This window comes from Notolepis coatsorum (genome assembly GCF_963971535.1).
Source record: "Notolepis coatsorum genome assembly, chromosome: 4".
NCBI classification, from domain to species: Eukaryota; Metazoa; Chordata; class Actinopteri; order Aulopiformes; family Paralepididae; genus Notolepis; species Notolepis coatsorum.
In genome coordinates this window covers 107,003,246-107,026,429 of record NC_140168.1, presented here as the reverse complement: position 1 = coordinate 107,026,429, position 23,184 = coordinate 107,003,246, and the positions used below count along the sequence as shown (strand labels likewise).

Here is a 23,184-nt window from a genome sequence, read left to right as displayed (position 1 = left end):
GATACCATTTTTTCCTTCCCGATCCAATTCCGATACCTAAGCTTTGGGTATCGGCCGATACCAAGTTCAAGTTTCTTTAATAGTTGCTCCAGAGACTGTGCTAGACAAGATAGTATCAAATAACATAGTATAGCATGTAATTTAGAAGAAGAAAATGAGGTCACAGTGTTCGGTATAGACATATGTACAATGTTCTGAGTTACCATATAATATACAATACTATGCAGTGTACTAATGTACAGTACTATATAGTGCAAAGCAGAAATGGGATGAGGTACAATTAAGGTACAATTTACAGTAAGGTGTACGAGTTGTAGTGCAATCCTTCATCAATAAATATAAAGTGTGGGGAGTGGGTGCTACAGTGTGTTTGTTTAAAGTGGGTGTGTGCTATAAAGTGTGTGGAGTGGGTGCTACAGTGTGTTTGTTTAAAGTGAGTGTGTGCGTGTGGATGTGTGTGCTATGTGCGTTTGGTGGTTGTTGTTGTGTAGTGTTCATTGTTCGTTTAGCAGCCTGATGGCCTGGGGATAGAAGCTTCTTCTGAGTCTTTCTGTGCTCGCCTTGAGACTCCGGTATCGCTTGCCTGACCGCAGCAGTTCAAAGAGGCAGTTGTTCGGGTGACTGGAGTCTTTAATGATTCTCTTAGCCTTGCCCTTGCAACGCTTGTTGTAAATGTTCTGGAGGGTGGGGAGCCCCCCTCCAATTGTGCGTTCGGCTGAACGTGTCACTCTTTGTAGTCTGCTTCGGTCTTGTGCAGTGCTATTCCCAAACCAGGAGGTGATGTTGCCGGTCAAGATGCTCTCTATTGTACATGAGTAGAAGTTCTTAAGGATCTTCTGACTGACTTGGAACTTCCTTAGGCGCCTGAGGAAGTAGAGGCGTTGTCGTGCCTTCTTCACAACACTGTCAATGTGTGTGGTCCATGTCAAGTCCTCGGATATGTAGGCTCCGAGGTACTTAAAGCTGTTGACTCTCTCAACCGGTGCCCCGTCGATGCTGAGGGGGCTGTAGTCCTTGACCCCCGACCTCCTGAAGTCCAAAATCATCTCCTTTGTTTTGCTGACGTTCAGGGAGAGGCTGTTTTCCTGGCACCATCCCGCCAGGACCTTGACCTCTTCCAGGTAGGCCCTCTCGTCGTTGGCAGAGATCAGGCCCACCACCACTGTGTCGTCAGCAAATTTGATGATTGTATTGCTACTCCGCTGAGCCACACAGTCGTGTGTGTACAGGGAGTAGAGGAGGGGACTCAGAACACAGCCCTGGGGGGCCCCTATGTTGAGGGTGATGGATGAGGAGGTGCAGTTGCCTGCTCTCACCACCTGGGGTCTGCCAGTCAGGAAGTCCAAGACCCACTGGCAGAGGTCATAGTTCAAGCCCAGGTCCCTGAGCTTGGCTATGAGTATGGAGGGGACTATGGTATTGAATGCCGAGCTGTAGTCGATGAATAGCATTCTCACATAGTTCCCCTGCCTCTTGTCCAGGTGTGATGCTGCTGTGTGCAGCACATGGGCTATGGCGTCCTCCGTGGACCTGTTGGGGCGGTATGCAAATTGCAGGGGGTCCATGTTGATGGGGAGGGAGGAGCAGATGTAGCCCTTTACTAGCTTCTCAAAGCACTTCATGGCTATGGAGGTGAGAGCTACAGGGCGGTAGTCGTTGAGGCAAGCAGGCTTGGATTTTTTGGGTACAGGGATAATAGTGGACTTCTTCAGGCAGGTGGGGATGACAGCCTGTTCTAAGGACAGGTTAAATATGTCAGTGAATACTGGGGCCAGTTGGTCGGCACAGACTTTTAGGACGCGGCCGGGGATGCCGTCCGGACCTGCTGCCTTCCTGATATTCACTTTTTTAAAGGTCCGCCTCACCTCATGCTCTGTTACCCTGAACACTGCGCCTCCATCAGCAGCCGACCCCCCCCCCCCCCCATTGCCGTGGCTTGTGAGCTGGTGTTGTTATTACCAGCATCAAACCTTGCATAGAAGGTATTGAGGTCATTTGCTAAGGAGATGTCACTGTTCAGTTTGAGGGAGGCGCCTTTGTAGTCTGTCATCGTTTTGAGCCCCTGCCACATAGCTCTAGAGTCAGCTTGTTCAAACTGGAGTTCAATTTTATCCCTGTAGCGCCGTTTGGCCTCTGACACTGTCCTCCTTACGTTGTATCGCGCCACCTTGTGGTCATTCATGTTGCCTGCCACTAGGCCGTCGTTGTATGCTTTGGTGCGCTCTCTCAGAGCTTCACGGACGGATTTGTCTACCCAGGGTTTTTGATTTGGGTAAACTCTCATTTTGGTAGTGGGGATTGTTTCTTCCACCAAAGTACAAACATAGTCCAGCACTGTCTCCGTGTAGACATTAATGTTATCTGTGTCGCGGAACACATTCCAGTCTGTGCAGTCAAACGCAGACCGGAGCGTCTCCCCCGACGTCAAATCCCATTTCTGCACCTCTCGCGAGACTACAGGAGTACTTTTGATTCTCTGTTTGTACATTGGTGAAAGAAAGATGGACGCGTGATCTGATTTACCAAAGCCACTATCAGAATGAGCCTTGTAGCCACCTTTAAATTGCGTGTAACAGTGATCTAGGATGTTACCGCCTCTGGTGTTGCATGTCACATGCTGATAGAAGTCAGGTAATACCTTTCTCAGATTGGCGCTATTGAAATCACCCAGCACCAAAATGGCGGTGTTAACGTTCGCCGCTTGTATTCTATTTACCTCGTCGTGGAGTCTGGAGAGCGCGACGTTGTTGCTGGCTTGCGGTGGAATATACACTCCTACAAGGATGATCGCCGTTAACTCCCTCGGGAGGAAGAAAGGACGACACTTGATGGTTATATATTCCAGGTCTGGGCAGCAGTGGTTGGATAATTCCTTCACGTTAGTTGGATCGCTCCAATTGTTGTTAAACATGAAGGCAATACCTCCTCCACGTTGTTTACCGGACTCTGCTGTACGATCCTTGCGGTGGATAAAGAAGTGTTCAGCTGGTTGGATTGCGTGATCTGGGACGTCCGGCGTGAGCCACGTTTCGGTGAAGCAGAGAACGTTGCAGTCCCTAACGTCTCTTTGGTATTGAATCCTTGCTCGGATGTCATCCAGTTTATTGTCAATTGATTGTACATTGGCTAGCAATATACTGGGCAATGGCGTTCGGTGGCGTCTGGATCTCAGCCTGTTACGGATCCCAGCTCTCTTCCCACGCCGTCTGGTTCCTTTGTTCCTGGGATCAAGGAACAAAGGCTCTGGTCCTATTCTCCGGAGAATCTCCTCAGGCCATTGTTGCGGTTCGGAAAGCTGGTCCAGTGAGTAATCCAATCGGTAAGTTTCCCGTAATCCGATGTCTATAAGTGACTGACGGTCATACACATTAAATGCACCTACTGTTGGTACAGACAAAACTCTTAAAACTATAAATATTAACAAAAGTAAGCACAGTCTCGACGGAGCGAACAGAAAGGCAGCCGGACGTTGCAGCGCCATTCTCACAACCGATACTGATCCGATACCAGTGCATACATTAAAAAATTATAATATTATATAAATTATAAAAAAAAAAATCTTTACAGATACTGTTTTATATATACTAGGGGTGCACCGATGTATCTGTCGGGTATCGGCCGATAAGTGTCTTGTTGACTGCAATCGGTATCGGCCGATAAGCTCGAATGTGCCGATGGCAGTAGCCGATAAATATCAATCAATTTGTGTAGCGTCAAGACAAAAAAAAGTTCACTCGCGACCTACCTGCACAACGCCCGCCGTCCCCCACACACACACACACACAAGCTACTAGGGATGGGTACCGAATTCGGTACTTTTGAGGCACCGAACCGAAACACGTCGGTACTACCGAGTATCGAATCAAGTGAGAAACCAAATTTTTTTTTTTTTTTTTTTTTTTTTTTTACTTTTTTCTTTTCATGTCAACGTTCACACGCACAATATATGCTTACCTAGGATTTTACTTGATTCAACAACAAAGCAGTCGGAGCAATGACGAGCCGAAAACTGTCGAAATTGTAGTTATTTGATGTTTGGATTTTCTTTTTTTACGACTGAGGTAGGTAAATAAAATTTCTTGAGACTAAAGTACCGAAAAAAGGTACCGTTGGGTACCGGTATCGATTCACAGGTACCGGTATCGGTATCGGTTCAAATGTGAAAGGTACCCATCCCTACAAGCTACTGCATCAAAGTTACTACTTATGATTAACAAGGCATTCATTTTGTGGCATTAACATTATATAGTTAGTGTTACACGTTCATAACATCAGCATATTATTTAGCTCAGTTCCTTCCGTTGCTCACAGAGCCCTGAGTTTTACCCATTCTGCAATCTGTTAATAACGTTTTCAATCAGACGCATGTATAGAAAGGCTTTGTTTTATTATAACATTAGTTGCAGTAAAATCATTATGCCTCATTTAAGTCATCCTGCGGAGCTAAAAGCTAATCGTCAAAATCAATGGCGGACAAAAGCAGTAGTAAAAAATGTATACACGCTTGCCGATTGGTGGTAACAGCAGAGGCGGGTGCAAGCGGTGTGTGACGTAATTGGCAGAATCGACTGTCAATCAAAATTTCATTGGTTGAGACAATAGTATCTCGCTGCAGCCCAGCAGGGTAGACCATGCTGGGAGAACTAGTATCTAGATGCAGCCCTGCAGAATATACTGGGAGAGAGATAGTGCTATTTCTTGATGTTTCCTTTTTTTAAGTAAGTAAAGAGGCCTATGTTCATATCGGTGAGCACAATTTGTAAGACAAATATACAGTAGTTTCATAAAAAAAATTAAAAAAATTACAAAAAAAAGATATTACAAAAAAAAATATTTAAAAAAAATATTTTGCCACAAGTATCGGTATCGGCCGATTGTGTTAGTTGAACAATCGGTATCGGTAACGGTGGCAAATTTTCATATCGGTGCATCCCTAATATATACTGTTTTTTAGTAATAACTAGAAAGTAATGGTATTTATTCAACAACAGGTGATTGTATAGATTAGTATTAGTATCATTAATTGACAACTATGCTTAATGAGTTCACCCACGGAAAGGTTGTTGGCACATTGGTTCCGCACGGACGTTACACGTTGTTGCACTTTATCCAGGCTGCTCCGTTTCAGTTGCGTGATAGTAACGTCTATGTTGTGATTTTTAATGCAAAATAAATATTCAACATTCTCTTTTGAGACTCCGCCTCAGACTCTTATCCTTTGGCACTAAAAGCTAAACATTGTCACGGTATGGCTGTCCGCATTATATCATTAATTGTCGATCAGTGACGACACTTAACGTTAGCCACGTTAACGTGAGCTAGGTTAGCCAGTTAACGTGAGCTACCGGTAGATTGAAAGAATGTAACGTTACTGGGGAAAAAGTGATTTACCTTGGAATACTCCTGTGCCAACTTGCTGTACTTTGCTTGCAGGTCTGCAGCCATTATTGCTGGATTATGAATAGTCCCAACTTTAGCCAAGGTAACGTTAAGCTAAAACTAGCTCTTCACCTAATGCTAAATAACACCAGCAAGCAAACACATCAGCGCTCCCTGTCACACTGCTCTGTCGGGACGATGGCATTTAAGAAAGTATCTGCTGTTAAAATGACAAACAGCATTGACACTTTAATTCACGGTCGATTAACCGCATCTGGTCATAAATCAATATTTTTCAGAGTGATGCAAAAAAAATTGCGATTTTAAAATCAAACGTATTCAAGTATTAACATCACTAACATGTCACAAAAGCATGTAGAATGTATATTATCATCAATACGTTAGTTTAGCAATAGGTTAAAAGTGCCATTAGATAGTTTTAACTTCTCGATTTGCTGAAGTCTATTGCAAGACGGCGACCATTTGGGAAATTTTTAACCATGGGAATTGTAGTTTTTTTGCGGCCATTTTGTCGAGGGCATGTATAGCTGTGGATCAGCGTTGGGATTTTTCCGAACTACACTTCCTGGCAGATTATATGGGGGTTCAAAGTTCAGCGTTCTGAATGAATTATATCAATAACTGTTATTATTCTGGATAATAAGCCACAAAAGGTAACGTTTTGGACAAATATTGAAACGCAGTTAGTTTCTCCTCCCTATTGTTAGCATGTAGCAACAATTAGATCTGAAATTAGTTTCAAAATGGTTGTACTGTGGTGAAAATAAAGTACAGTAAATTACAGTAGATATCATTATCTGTTCTTATGCACGCCTGGTGATACTAAATCCAAATTGAACTTGGGCATTTGAAAGATAATATATGTATATATATATATATATATATATATATATATATATATATATAAATGCGAATTGGCTATAATAAGGTAATTTATAAGCATCATATTCTATATTCTATAATTATATTTCAAATTGCATTGGTCCGGATGGGAGAATTCAGTACTGTATCTACAGAACCTTCGGTTCAATCATCTTCCCTTTATTAATTTCCTTCGATTTTTTTTTATCTCAAGAAGGTACTAAACGAGATCAGTGGCAGTTTTTTTAAGTTTGGTCATTATTATCATGGTGTTATTCACTGTCAAAGATGCAAAGAAAAATCATAATTCATATTCAACTTGGTTTCATCACAATTTAAGCAAGCCTAGTAATAGACACAATATTTCTGACACTGTGAATACATTCCCTGAGGTCCATAGATTTCCCTAGATACCAAGAATATGCAAATGGGCCTTGTAGAAGTGGAGCAATATTCCATTTACCTAGGTATATATTTTAGGCGAAAATATTCCACGCCTGGAACAGGTTAAAAACACGTTTGTTTTATAATGCTCACTCTCAGCAGGAGGATACCGCGTGTTGTTGATAAATGACGTCATATGGTATCGGAGCATAGAATTTAAGTGTACTCGCCGATATCAATACCAGCATTTTAGGCTGTATCGGAGGCATTTCCGATACTGGTATCGGAACAACTCTAGTAAAGACATGTTAGTATGTCCAGCTGCTTTTGTATGTTGTAGTGTTGTCACGATACCAACATTTTGACTTCCATACAGATAGGAAAGGTAATGGAATATATTATTAGATGACGGATGGAAAGTTCTTTAAACAATTCTTTAATTCATTATATTATAAATGATGAACATTTATATTTTGCAGAGAGAGAGAGAACTTGTTAACCTAAATAAACATGCGGTCAGCATAAATGTAGCCTTTAGACTAAATATTGCTAAGTTTTGGATATCAAATATTACAAAATGTTCTCTATCTGAATTTAGAAGCCCTATTTCACCCCTTTCCGGGTAAGCTAGCGTGAATTGATTGTGTCACTCTTTCCCAGGTGCTAGAGAGCGTAACGTGTCACTCTTTCCCAGGTGCTAGAGAGCGTAACGTGTCACTCTTTCCCAGGTGCTAGAGAGCGTAACGTGTCACTCTTTCCCAGGTGCTAGAGAGTGTAACGTGTCACTCTTTCCCAGGTGCTAGAGAGCGTAACGTGTCACTCTTTCCCAGGTGCCAGAGAGCGTAACGTGTCACTCTTTCCCAGGTGCCAGAGAGCGTAACGTCGTCCCTCAGCTGACGGACTTCGAGGCCCCCACCTCCTTTTGGTACGAGCTGAAGAGTCTAACGGAGACCTTGATGGACATAGTCAATGGTGAGTTACCTGTTCACCAGGTTACCTCTACATCCTGACACCTGTACACCTGAAGGTGAGTTACCTGTTCACCAGGTTACCTCTACATCCTGTAACCTGACACCTGTACACCTGAAGGTGAGTTACCTGTTCACCAAGTTACCTCTACATCCTGTAACCTGACACCTGTACACCTGAAGGTGAGTTACCTGTTCACCAGGTTACCTCTACATCCTGTAACCTGACACCTGTACACCTGAAGGTGAGTTACCTGTTCACCAGGTTACCTCTACATCCTGTAACCTGACACCTGTACACCTGAAGGTGAGTTACCTGTTCACCAAGTTACCTCTACATCCTGTAACCTGACACCTGTACACCTGAAGGTGAGTTACCTGTTCACCAGGTTACCTCTACATCCTGTAACCTGACACCTGTACACCTGAAGGTGAGTTACCTGTTCACCAGGTTACCTCTACATCCTGTAACCTGACACCTGTACACCTGAAGGTGAGTTACCTGTTCACCAGGTTACCTCTACATCCTGTAACCTGACACCTGTACACCTGAAGGTGAGTTACCTGTTCACCAGGTTACCTCTACATCCTGTAACCTGACACCTGTACACCTGAAGGTGAGTTACCTGTTCACCAGGTTACCTCTACATCCTGTAACCTGACACCTGTACACCTGAAGGTGAGTTACCTGTTCACCAGGTTACCTCTACATCCTGTAACCTGACACCTGTACACCTGAAGGTGAGTTACCTGTTCACCAGGTTACCTCTACATCCTGTAACCTGACACCTGAAGGTGAGTTACCTGTTCACCAGGTTACCTCTACATCCTGTAACCTGACACCTGTACACCTGAAGGTGAGTTACCTGTTCACCAAGTTACCTCTACATCCTGTAACCTGACACCTGTACACCTGAAGGTGAGTTACCTGTTCACCAGGTTACCTCTACATCCTGTAACCTGACACCTGTACACCTGAAGGTGAGTTACCTGTTCACCAGGTTACCTCTACATCCTGTAACCTGACACCTGTACACCTGAAGGTGAGTTACCTGTTCACCAAGTTACCTCTACATCCTGTAACCTGACACCTGTACACCTGAAGGTGAGTTACCTGTTCACCAGGTTACCTCTACATCCTGTAACCTGACACCTGTACACCTGAAGGTGAGTTACCTGTTCACCAGGTTACCTCTACATCCTGTAACCTGACACCTGTACACCTGAAGGTGAGTTACCTGTTCACCAGGTTACCTCTACATCCTGTAACCTGACACCTGTACACCTGAAGGTGAGTTACCTGTTCACCAGGTTACCTCTACATCCTGTAACCTGACACCTGTACACCTGAAGGTGAGTTACCTGTTCACCAGGTTACCTCTACATCCTGTAACCTGACACCTGTACACCTGAAGGTGAGTTACCTGTTCACCAGGTTACCTCTACATCCTGTAACCTGACACCTGTACACCTGAAGGTGAGTTACCTGTTCACCAGGTTACCTCTACATCCTGTAACCTGACACCTGTACACCTGAAGGTGAGTTACCTGTTCACCAGGTTACCTCTACATCCTGTAACCTGACACCTGTACACCTGAAGGTGAGTTACCTGTTCACCAGGTTACCTCTACATCCTGTAACCTGACACCTGTACACCTGAAGGTGAGTTACCTGTTCACCAGGTTACCTCTACATCCTGTAACCTGACACCTGAAGGTGAGTTACCTGTTCACCAGGTTACCTCTACATCCTGTAACCTGACACCTGTACACCTGAAGGTGAGTTACCTGTTCACCAGGTTACCTCTACATCCTGTAACCTGACACCTGTACACCTGAAGGTGAGTTACCTGTTCACCAGGTTACCTCTACATCCTGTAACCTGACACCTGTACACCTGAAGGTGAGTTACCTGTTCACCAGGTTACCTCTACATCCTGTAACCTGACACCTGTACACCTGAAGGTGAGTTACCTGTTCACCAGGTTACCTCTACATCCTGTAACCTGACACCTGTACACCTGAAGGTGAGTTACCTGTTCACCAGGTTACCTCTACATCCTGTAACCTGACACCTGTACACCTGAAGGTGAGTTACCTGTTCACCAGGTTACCTCTACATCCTGTAACCTGACACCTGTACACCTGAAGGTGAGTTACCTGTTCACCAGGTTACCTCTACATCCTGTAACCTGACACCTGTACACCTGAAGGTGAGTTACCTGTTCACCAGGTTACCTCTACATCCTGTAACCTGACACCTGAAGGTGAGTTACCTGTTCACCAGGTTACCTCTACATCCTGTAACCTGACACCTGTACACCTGAAGGTGAGTTACCTGTTCACCAGGTTACCTCTACATCCTGTAACCTGACACCTGTACACCTGAAGGTGAGTTACCTGTTCACCAGGTTACCTCTACATCCTGTAACCTGACACCTGTACACCTGAAGGTGAGTTACCTGTTCACCAGGTTACCTCTACATCCTGTAACCTGACACCTGAAGGTGAGTTACCTGTTCACCAGGTTACCTCTACATCCTGTAACCTGACACCTGTACACCTGAAGGTGAGTTACCTGTTCACCAGGTTACCTCTACATCCTGTAACCTGACACCTGTACACCTGAAGGTGAGGTACCTGTTCACCAGGTTACCTCTACATCCTGTAACCTGACACCTGAAGGTGAGTTACCTGTTCACCAAGCGACACACTTCTAGGGCTGCCGCGGTATTGATGTTTTCCTTACCGCACAAATTTGCGAAATATTTCCTCCCGCCGCGGTTACAGCAAAAAAAATAAATAAAAGTTTGGAATGCATTTTTTTTTTTTTTTTTAGTAGTAGTAGTCTACTCTTTATAGCATATAGCCTGCCTCTAGTCTAAATGTCTATCTTTAGAGGATGACTTTGCAGCATGAATATTGTTTGGGATTCGGCAAGCACGCATTCGTTATTGAAAGTGAAACACGGATTCGAAGTCTCCCCTCTGGTCGTGCGCCGTTCACTCTGTGTCGCGGGCAGGGGTGGTAGCGCCCGGCGGTTACCCCCCCCCCCCCCCCCAACCCTTTCTTCTTATTATTATTATTATTATTATTATTATTATTATTATTATTATTATTATTATTATTATTATTATTATTATTATTATTATTATTATTATTATTATAAAGTTACTACTTATGATTAACAAAGGCATTCGTTTTGTGGCATTAACGTTATATAGTTACACGTTCAATAACATCAGCGTATTTACCGGACCATAGCAAGGCAAGCATTACTCAATTCATATCTCCGTTCCTTCCTTTGCTCAGAGCGTGCTGAGTTGTGCCCATTCTGCGGTCTGTTAATAAAGTTTTCAATCAGACAAGTGTATAGAACGAAGGGCTTTTATTATAACATTCATTGCAGTAAAATCATTATGCCTCGTTTAGTACTCCTGAGGAGCGACGGTAGTCCACTCCGGCGGGGAGCTAACGTTATTAGCCTTGTTGTGAGCTCTGATCAATGGCTGACATTCAGGAAGTAAAAAGAAGTGGTAATGCGGTAACCGCGGCAGCTCTACACACTTCACCCTTCATCACTGCTGAAGTGGCCTCGAGCAGGACCCTGTGATCCACGTGGGTCCAGGGCTGATGGTTCCATCACTGCTGAAGTGGCCTCGAGCAGGACCCTGTGATCCACGTGTGTCCAGGGCTGATGGTTCCATCTCTGCTGAAGTGCAGACCACCTCTCTAATCACCACAAACTGATGGTCTATACCAGTATATATATATTTTTTAATGTTCTGGCAACATTTAGGCTAAATATGCCTTGTTTTATAAATGTGTATTGATAACATAGTGCTGTAATTACATTTTCTAATAAATATGCATGATCAAGTTTTTATTTTGATATTCCTTAATTCCATGTTGAAATTACGCGATACATTAACACATCCAGTGCCAGCCATTAGACGGGGCCCGCTGTTATCAGGCCAGCTTTCCATTACAAACTTTCACTGTGCGTCACGTTGTATGTAGAGCTAAACCTATATTTTATATTATAGCTAGGGATCCAATATCATTGTCAATTGACGGTAAGAACCTTCCGTTCAAGATGCAAAAAAGAAATAATTTTCCCATCGATACGTCCCCGTTCTATACCGTGGTGAATATGAGTGTTATATCGGAATGATCTGGGATAATTCCTGTGAGGCTATTTATAAGGCGCAACGCTAATAGCGTTAAATCCATTGGCGTTTCGTCCCTACACACGATACAGTTAAAAATCCAAATACATATGATCGGTATTATGTTCATTCATGAATGCATGAAAGGGGCGGGTGGGGGGGGGGTTGTTTCTGATTAATTGATTGCCAATAACGGCATTTGTTATTACCACTACATACACTGATCTGGGGGATGGCTATGAAATCCTTGCACGATCAAGCTGAAATTGACGTCAAACTGCTCTTACCTTTGGCCGGTTGGATTCCAAAAATTAATTGTCCAATTATTTGATCGCCATCTGGTAGATCATATGTCCATTTGGCACACGCCATAACCCTATACAGCATAATGAATCCGGCGTCCCAAAAATGTATTCCATGCGATCGGGTGAAGCCCTCGCTTCAGGCTAACGGAAAAGTCCGCTGGAGCGTTTTCAGTGTGACACCCAGTCTGCAACAGGCGTTACTGCATTCTCGAGACAGCGCCACTACCAGGATCTGGCCGGTACTGCACCTTCGGAGTCCCAATATGCCTTTTACAGGCAAAATACAGCTCGTGACATTGAATAGGATATTAAAATCGAGAGAAAAAGGAAAAACAACCCAGAAACAAGAATCTTCCTTTCCTGGCACTCAACCACTGGGCCACAGAAACGAGAATTCTCGTGAACGGCACCTAAAGGGTTAAGTGTGGGGCCCCCAAAAAACATCCTAAATAAAATGGGGTCACGGTATGAAAACGTTTGAGACCCCCTGGTCTCTACTGTTTAGTAAAAGTGATGGAACGGCTCAGCACTTTGCTGATACTGAGAGTTTATATAGTATTGGCAATAAAAAGTAATATCGGTGCAACCCTAGAGAAAATGCTTAGGCAATGTGTATTGGGGGGCTATGTATGTAATTGGGGGGCTATGTATGTAGGTGTGTGTATGTAAAAAAGACCAAATGTGATTGGCTTGTAAACTGGAAAATAAAGTAACGTTCTCTTCTCTCCGTTCCCAGTGAGCGTGACGGATACAGTGGCCAGTGCCGTGTTCCAGACCATGTTGACTTAACGTTCTCTTCTCTCCGTTCTCCCAGTGAGCGTGACGGATACAGTGGCCAGTGCCGTGTTCCAGACCATGTTGACTTAACGTTCTCTTCTCTCCGTTCCCAGTGAGCGTGACGGATACAGTGGCCAGTGCCGTGTTCCAGACCATGTTGACTTAACGTTCTCTTCTCTCCGTTCCCAGTGAGCGTGACGGATACAGTGGCCAGTGCCGTGTTCCAGACCATGTTGACTCTGTGTCACAGGAAACGTCCCAAACTCTGCAAGCAGCTGCTCAAAGGCATCGTGGAGTTCCTGACGACTCGCAGCTCAGCTCCCGGAGTCAGGTCAGAGACGGAGGGGCTCCTGGGGTCAGAGGTCAGGTCAGAGACGGAGAGGCTCCTGGGGTCAGAGTCAGGTCAGAGACGGAGAGGCTCCTGGGGTCAGAGTCAGGTCAGAGAGGCTCCTGGGGTCAGAGTCAGGTCAGAGACGGAGAGGCTCCTGGGGTCAGAGTCAGGTCAGAGAGGCTCCTGGGGTCAGAGTCAGGTCAGAGAGGCTCCTGGGGTCAGAGTCAGGTCAGAGAGGCTCCTGGGGTCAGAGTCAGGTCAGAGACAGAGAGACAGAGTCAGAGAGTCAGAGAGACAGAGAGACAGAGAGACAGAGAGACACAGAGTCAGAGAGTCAGAGAGACAGAGAGACAGAGAGACAGAGAGACACAGAGTCAGAGAGTCGGGTCAGAGAGTCAGAGAGACAGAGAGTCAGAGAGACAGAGAGACAGACAGAGAGTCAGAGAGACAGAGAGTCAGAGACAGAGAGACAGAGAGACAGAGAGACAGAGAGTCGGGTCAGAGAGACGGAGAGTCAGAGAGTCAGGTCAGAGAGACAGAGAGTCAGAGAGACAGAGTCAGAGAGTCAGAGAGACAGAGACAGAGAGTCAGAGAGACAGAGAGACAGAGACAGAGAGACAGAGAGAGACAGACAGAGAGTCAGAGAGACAGAGAGACAGACAGAGAGTCAGAGAGACAGAGACAGACAGAGAGTCAGAGAGACAGAGAGACAGACAGAGAGTCAGAGAGACAGAGACAGAGAGTCAGAGACAGAGAGACGGAGAGTCAGAGAGTCAGAGAGACAGAGAGTCGGAGAGACGGAGAGTCAGAGAGTCAGAGAGTCAGAGAGTCAGAGAGTCAGGTCAGAGAGACAGAGAGTCAGAGAGACAGAGACAGAGAGTCAGAGAGTCAGAGAGACAGAGAGACAGAGAGAGACAGACAGAGAGTCAGAGAGACAGAGAGACAGACAGAGAGTCAGAGAGACAGAGAGACAGACAGAGAGTCAGAGAGACAGAGAGACAGACAGAGAGTCAGAGAGACAGAGAGACAGAGAGTCAGAGACAGAGAGACGGAGAGTCAGAGAGTCAGAGAGTCAGAGAGACAGAGAGACAGAGAGAGACAGACAGAGAGTCAGAGAGACAGAGAGACAGACAGAGAGTCAGAGAGACAGAGAGACAGACAGAGAGTCAGAGAGACAGAGACAGAGAGACAGAGAGTCAGAGAGACAGAGACAGAGAGTCAGAGACAGAGAGACAGAGAGTCAGAGAGTCAGAGAGTCAGAGAGTCAGGTCAGAGAGACAGAGTCAGAGAGACGGAGAGTCAGAGAGTCAGAGAGTCAGAGAGTCAGAGAGTCAGAGAGTCAGAGAGACAGAGAGACAGAGAGACAGAGAGAGACAGACAGAGAGTCAGAGAGACAGACAGAGTCAGAGAGACAGAGAGACAGACAGAGTCAGAGAGACAGAGTCAGAGAGACAGAGAGTCAGAGTCAGAGAGACAGAGAGACAGAGAGTCAGAGAGACAGAGACACAGACAGAGAGTCAGAGAGACAGAGACTCAGAGAGACAGAGTCAGAGAGACAGAGACAGAGTCAAGAGAGACAGAGACAGAGAGACAGAGAGACAGAGAGTCAGAGAGAGTCGGAGAGACAGAGAGACAGAGAGACAGAGAGTCAGAGAGACAGAGAGTCAGAGAGACAGAGAGACAGAGAGTCAGAGAGACAGAGAGTCAGAGAGTCAGAGAGTCAGAGAAACAGAGAGTCAGAGAGACAGAGAGTCAGAGAGACAGAGAGTCAGAGACAGAGAGTCAGAGAGACAGAGAGTCAGAGACAGAGAGTCAGAGTTAGAGAGACAGAGTCAGAGAGACAGAGAGACAGAGAGTCAGAGGGACAGAGAGTCAGAGAGACAGAGAGTCAGAGAGACAGAGAGACAGAGAGTCAGAGAGACAGAGAGACAGAGAGACAGAGTCAGAGAGACAGAGAGACAGAGTCAGAGAGACAGAGAGACAGAGTCAGAGAGTCAGAGAGTCAGAGAGACAGAGAGTCAGAGAGTCGGGTCAGAGAGTCAGGTGGGCGGAGTTTCTTCCGTAACGGGGGCGGAGCTTCTGTAACAGGGGCGGAGCTTCTTCCGTAACAGGGGCGGAGCTTCTGTAACTGGGGCAGAGTTTCTTCCGTAACAGGGGTGGAGCTTCTGTAACGGGGGCGGAGTTTCTTCCGTAACGGGGGTGGAGCTTCCGTAACGGGGGCGTAGTTTCTTCCGTAACAGGGGTGGAGCTTCCGTAACAGGGACGGAGCTTCTTCCGTAACGGGGGCGGAGCTTCAGTAACGGGCAGAGTTTCTTCCGTAACGGGGGCGGAGTTTCTTCTGTAACAGGGGCTGGGCTTGTTCCGTAACGGGGGTGGAGCTTCTATAAAAGGGGCGGAGTTTCTTCCGTAACTGGGGCAGAGTTTCTTCTGTAACGGGGGCGGAACTTCTGTAATGGGGGCGGAGTTTCTTCCATAACGGGGGCGGAGCTTCTATAACGGGGGCTGGGCTTCTTCCGTAACAGGGGCATAGTTTCTTCCGTAACGGGGGCGGAGCTTCCGTAACGGGGGCATAGTTTCTTCCGTAACGGGGGCGGAGCTTCCGTAACGGGGGCAGAGTTTCTTCCATAACGGGGGCAGAGTTTATTTCGTAACGGGGTCTGGGCTTCTTCCGTAACGGGGGCATAGTTTCTTCCGTAACGGGGGCGGAGCTTCCGTAACGGGGGCATAGTTTCTTCCGTAACGGGGGCGGAGCTTCCGTAACGGGGGCAGAGTTTCTTCCGTAAGGGGGGCGGAGTTTCTTCCATATTATATTTGTATTTTTGTATTTGTATTTATTTACAGAAACGGTGCATATTAAGGAACATTTGACTGTAAATATGCCAGTTTAGCCAGGTTGGCTAATTTTCAACTGTAGTCTCTGGGACAGGTGACATGAGCACTAGGCTTGGGCGGTATGACGGTATTACGGTATACCAGGGTATTTAGAAATCCCGACGGTATTGAAAATCAATACAGTCACTTTTCAATACCGTCAAAACTGAGTTTTGTTGTAGTGCACACACGCGCCAGCAGAGGGCGAGACCAGTCCTCACTAGTGGAGCGAGCCACGCAGAGCTGGTTGTCTACACACAGGAGGAGGAGGAGGAGGAGGGGAACCCAGCTTCAGTGGCTGAAATTAAATGAGACACGCTTACCGTTGCTGGTGCTGCGGGCTAACTGGCTATTCTGAGAGCTAACTGTCGTTGAGTATGATCACAACGGTGTTCACGCTTTACGGTAATGTTGCGACAGTGCTGTGAAAATACCGTAAAGCGTTGTGGTAACGAGAGTGTGTGTTGTTGTTGTGTGTAGGATGCTGCGGGCGAACTGCTACCATTCTGAGAGCTTAACGTTAGCACTAGGATGCTGCAGGCGAACTGCTACCATTCTGAGAGCTTAACGTTAGCACTAGGATGCTGCGGGAGAACTGCTACCATTCTGAGAGCTTAACGTTAGCACTAGGATGCTGCGGGCGAACTGCTACCATTCTGAGAGCTTAACGTTAGCACTAGGATGCTGCGGGAGAACTGCTACCATTCTGAGAGCTTAACGTTAGCACTAGATGCTGCGGGAGAACTGCTACCATTCTGAGAGCTTAACGTTAGCACTAGGATGCTGCGGGCGAACTGCTACCATTCTGAGAGCTTAACGTTAGCACTAGATGCTGCGGGAGAACTGCTACCATTCTGAGAGCTTAACGTTAGCACTAGATGCTGCAGGAGAACTGCTACCATTCTGAGAGCTTAACGTTAGCACTAGATTGCTACGGGAGAACTGCTACCATTCTGAGAGCTTAACGTTAGCACTAGATGCTGCGGGCGAACTGGCCATCTCCATGATTTGTTTACTTGGTAACACAGGTTGCCACACCCCCCCCCCCCCCCCCCCCCCCGCTTATGATAATGAAAGTCATACCGTCATATACCATATACCGGGGTATTAGGTAATCAAGGTATAACGGTATGAAAAAAGTGATACCGCCCAAGCCTAATGAGCACTACAATAATTAAGACATAGTACAATAATTAAAACACAGTAGGAATCAGTAGGTTACAATACACTAAAATACATACAAATAAATACATTAAAATACATTACAATACATCACAACCCCTCAGTTAAAATGGTCACACACTTGACCATCTCTCAACCATGATTTTAAGTTAGTTTTAAATGAGATGTAACTTTGATACTCCCTGAGCCGTGTTGGCAGACTGTTCCAGGTGTGGGCTGCTCTCACGGAAAAGGCTGCCTGACTAAAAGCAGATCTCCTGTTTGGGACTACACAGTCCCCTCTAACTACAGACCTGGTATATCTGTCAGCAGATGCTTTCTGTTTTTTGAAAGTACAGAGGGATATCAACTCTCTAATGAAGAAACATGTATTATATCAACTCTCTAATGAAGAAACATGTATTATATCAACTCTAATGAAGAAACATGTATTATATCAACTCTCTAATGAAGAAACATGTATTATATCAACTCTCTAATGAAGAAACATGTATTATATCAACTCTCTAATGAAGAAACATGTATTATATCAACTCTCTAATGAAGAAACATGTATTATATCAACTCTCTCTAATGAAGAAACATGTATTATATCAACTCTCTAATGAAGAAACATGTATTATATCAACTCTCTAATGAAGAAACATGTATTATATCAACTCTCTCTAATGAAGAAACATGTATTATATCAACTCTCTAATGAAGAAACATGTATTATATCAACTAATGAAGAAACATGTATTATATCAACTCTCTGTAATGAAGAAACATGCATTATATCAACTCTAATGAAGAAACATGTATTATATCAACTCTAATGAAGAAACATGTATTATATCAACTCTAATGAAGAAACATGTATTATATCAACTATAATGAAGAAACATGTATTATATCAACTCTCTAATGAAGAAACATGTATTATATCAACTCTCTAATGAAGAAACATGTATTGTATCAACTCTCTAATGAAGAAACATGTATTATATCAACTCTCTCTGTAATGAAGAAACATGTATTATATCAACTCTCTAATGAAGAAACATGTATTATATCAACTCTCTGTAATGAAGAAACATGTATTATATCAACTCTAATGAAGAAACATGTATTATATCAACTCTAATGAAGAAACATGTATTATATCAACTCTAATGAAGAAACATGTATTATATCAACTCTCTAATGAAGAAACATGTATTATATCAACTCTCTAATGAAGAAACATGTATTATATCAACTCTCTAATGAAGAAACATGTATTATATCAACTCTCTCTAATGAAGAAACATGTATTATATCAACTCTAATGAAGAAACATGTATTATATCAACTCTCTCTGTAATGAAGAAACATGTATTATATCAACTCTCTAATGAAGAAACATGTATTATATCAACTCTCTGTAATGAAGAAACATGTATTATATCAACTCTAATGAAGAAACATGTATTATATCAACTCTAATGAAGAAACATGTATTATATCAACTCTAATGAAGAAACATGTATTATATCAACTCTCTAATGAAGAAACATGTATTATATCAACTCTCTAATGAAGAAACATGTATTATATCAACTCTCTAATGAAGAAACATGTATTATATCAACTCTCTCTAATGAAGAAACATGTATTATATCAACTCTAATGAAGAAACATGTATTATATCAACTCTCTAATGAAGAAACATGTATTATATCAACTCTAATGAAGAAACATGTATTATATCAACTCTAATGAAGAAACATGTATTATATCAACTCTAATGAAGAAACATGTATTATATCAACTCTCTAATGAAGAAACATGTATTATATCAACTCTCTAATGAAGAAACATGTATTATATCAACTCTCTAATGAAGAAACATGTATTATATCAACTCTCTCTAATGAAGAAACATGTATTATATCAACTAATGAAGAAACATGTATTATATCAACTCTCTGTAATGAAGAAACATGTATTATATCAACTCTAATGAAGAAACATGTATTATATCAACTCTAATGAAGAAACATGTATTATATCAACTCTAATGAAGAAACATGTATTATATCAACTATAATGAAGAAACATGTATTATATCAACTCTCTAATGAAGAAACATGTATTATATCAACTCTCTCTAATGAAGAAACATGTATTATATCAACTCTCTAATGAAGAAACATGTATTATATCAACTCTCTCTGTAATGAAGAAACATGTATTATATCAACTCTCTAATGAAGAAACATGTATTATATCAACTCTAATGAAGAAACATGTATTATATCAACTCTAATGAAGAAACATGTATTGTATCAACTCTCTAATGAAGAAACATGTATTATATCAACTCTCTAATGAAGAAACATGTATTATATCAACTCTCTAATGAAGAAACATGTATTATATCAACTCTCTAATGAAGAAACATGTATTATATCAACTCTAATGAAGAAACATGTATTATATCAACTCTCTAATGAAGAAACATGTATTATATCAACTCTCTCTAATGAAGAAACATGTATTATATCAACTCTCTGTAATGAAGAAACATGTATTAATCAACTCTCTAAAGAAGAAACATGTATTATATCAACTCTAATGAAGAAACATGTATTATATCAACTCTCTAATGAAGAAACATGTATTATATCAACTCTAATGAAGAAACAAGTATTATATCAACTCTAATGAAGAAACATGTATTATATCAACTCTAATGAAGAAACATGTATTATATCAACTCTCTCTAATGAAGAAACATGTATTATATCAACTCTCTAATGAAGAAACATGTATTATATCAACTCTCTAATGAAGAAACATGTATTATATCAACTCTCTAATGAAGAAACATGTATTATATCAACTCTCTAATGAAGAAACATGTATTATATCAACTCTCTAATGAAGAAACATGTATTATATCAACTCTCTAATGAAGAAACATGTATTATATCAACTCTAATGAAGAAACATGTATTATATCAACTCTAATGAAGAAACATGTATTATATCAACTCTCTAATGAAGAAACATGTATTATATCTCAATAATCTTTGTCCAAAATGACAGCCCATGTATATACTGTTCATTAAAATGAATGTATCGGAATGGTGCTCTGTATCGAACCCAAAGCCCAGGTATCGGGACTGAAACAGTTGGATCGGTGCATCCCTAGTTTGAATCAATAAAAGAGTTGACGTCTATACTTACCTTTTGTATTTGATTCTACGCAACCAGCACCTAAATCTAGATCTGCATTTAATAATGTTTCCATAACGTACCATGGATTGTCGCATACATTTATGTTTTCTTTTTGTTCTTCTTGTTGCTTGTAGTCCTCTTCCGGTGTTTGTGAAGGACCAGGCCTCCAGTCGCCTTGTGGAGACGGTCCTCCAGCTCTCCCACAAGGCCCTGCTCCGTGAGATCTACAAGACCCACCTCCAGGGGCAGCTGGTCACCCTAGCCATCCACCCCATCGCTAACTTCCCCGTACAGAGGCTGACCGCAGCTGTGGCCAATCACAAAATGGTAGGCCGACGATGTCTGGTCATCATAACGACGCAGAGACGAGAGGCTTCTCTTACTTACTGCTGTTACTTCGCTCCTCCATCTTGTGTTCCTCGCTCCCCTCTCCATAGTTCCTGAGGCTGTTTGACGAGCTCAGCCAGGGCATAGAGGCCATCTTGGCTAGCGGTCACATGGGCGTAATCGTCCAATTGGCAGAGAGCTGTGCCGAGAGTGGGGAGAAACAGACTGAGATGATGCAGTGTCTTCTTAATGTAAGTATTATGGATGTTTTATGTAACATGCCTTTATTTTAGGGATGCTCGATATTGGCTTTTTTACCGATACACAGATATTGTCCAACTCTTAATTTCCGATACCGATATCAACCGATACCGATATATGCAGGGTTTCCCCCCGCAAAAAACGGAATAATTTCAGGCAATTAACATTACATATCTCTTGTTGTGGAATTAACACAACATTATGCATACTTTTGACAATAAATTAAATCAGAATTTGTTCTTACTTGCTTGCCTGGGTAAATAAAGGTTATAGATATGTAAAAAAAGAAAATAATCTTTTTTTAAACCAATACCGATATCACATTTTAATGCCAATATCGGCCGATAATATTGGTAGGCCGATAATATCGGACATCCCTACTTTATTTAGATCGATATTGGCCTTGTACACTCATTTCTAGTGATTCTGTTATAGACGGGGTCAATTTTCAGAAAATCATAACCCTGAAGGCATTTCGTGTTTATTTTTGGTACACAACATTTCTAGGGGTATTAAGGGGTGCTGAATCCAAATCTGCTGTATACCAAGCTCAAAAATGTCTAAGGCCTCAAAATAAATCTATTTAAGTGCATATCTTTTTGACTAAACAAGGTAGAAACATGAATGAAATGTGTTTTTATATGTTTGCATACATGAGGAATTTAAAATCGTATCCTGATTTTAGATCAGTTGTGAAAATGTTGCTTGAAACTCATATTTATAGCAGAAACTGTGGTCGTTATTGATGCATAACTAATCAACCAAATAAGAAAGAAAAGCAGGATGATCCCAGGCCATGGATTTATTCATCAAACTCTTTTCTCTTGATTTTTTTTAATCAACATGCCATTTATGCAAATTAGATAGTCCTTAATATGCGTACAGTAGCTTAGATACAGTCATTTATTGTCAGTCATCAATCATATTCAGGCAGGTGTCTTGCAGTTGCATGATTCATCCAATGCCACTTTTCCTGAATAAAATAGAATAGATTATAATATAATAAAATAAAAATATTATTTTACCATATCAATATAAGTGAATGTTCAAGTTTCTTTATTAGTTGTCATACAGAATACGGAATACTTTGCATAAAATGTTTCTTTCTGTGTTGCTCCTGAGAGTGTGCTAGATAATAACAAGATAGTATAAAATAAGTATAAAATAGAAAGTCAAGAAGTCAAGTACGTAAACAAGTGTAAACAACAAAATTGTTCAGTGTATCTATATACAGTATGTACAGCTGGTACAAAAATGGTGAGGTATAGCTTAGCTTGTGGTGCCACCTTGTAATGGTAAGGTGCAATAAGGAATGAGAATGATGTGCAATTTCCTTACCAATAATATAAATGTAAAGTGGTAAAGTGGGTGCTACAGTGTGTTGTTTATTTAAATGGGACCTGCATTGCTATTCCTAGCACTATTTGGGCAACTTTACACAATTCCTGTGAGTCTATTGAAGACATCAGAGAGAGAGAGAGAGAGAGAGAGAGAGAGAGAGGTTTGCACAGTGGTCTGTCTCTCGCTCTTCCTCTCTCCCTCGCAGAGGTGTCAGGTTTCACTCTGCCTCCCAGTATGAGGAAGTGGTTTCCACTCGCTGTGTAGTCTTGGTCAGTGGTTCTCAAACTTTCAGCAAATGTACTTAATTCTCTATCTCTCTCTCTCTCACACAGCAAGCAATTTTCCGTCATTCTCTCTCACACACACACACACACTTATTTTGTTACAAAAACCTAATTTCCTGCATTCTGGTGCAGGCATTTTTACCGTTTAAATGTCAGTGTTTGTGATGGGCATCACAAATTATTGTAAAAAAGAAGAAAACACATATTCAATACATTTTTGAATGTTTACCCTTTAAATAGGCGAGTCAATCTATGAAAAAAAAGCACTTAACCCAAAAAAAATTGATACAAAAGGTTTTTCGATGGATTCCGATAGTATTGGGCGTACTAAAAGTCGACCAAAATCGACCCCCCCCAAAGCCGCCATTTCCAAGATGGCGTCCCAGATGGCGGTGGAGATATTAAAATGGCTATATCTCAAATTGAGAATATGGTGCAAAGGATTTCTCAACTGATTCTGGTACCTCTGGGCATGTTCACTAACATACTAAAAATCTAGGAAAATACACCTTCCAGAAA

The 23,184-nt window shown here is 42.6% G+C and overlaps 1 protein-coding gene across 1 annotated transcript in view; it reads left to right on the top strand.

Annotated features, from left to right (window-relative positions):
- Positions 1-23,184, top strand: part of LOC311226647 (nucleolar protein 9-like) — a 93,711-nt gene that overhangs the window by 26,581 nt on the left and 43,946 nt on the right. Inside the window, exons 5-8 of the mRNA XM_084312064.1 lie at positions 7,510-7,617; positions 13,054-13,195; positions 20,587-20,779; positions 20,890-21,030. Of these exons, the coding sequence (XP_084168190.1) occupies positions 7,510-7,617; positions 13,054-13,195; positions 20,587-20,779; positions 20,890-21,030 (584 nt within the window). The remainder of the gene's footprint in view (positions 1-7,509; positions 7,618-13,053; positions 13,196-20,586; positions 20,780-20,889; positions 21,031-23,184) is intronic.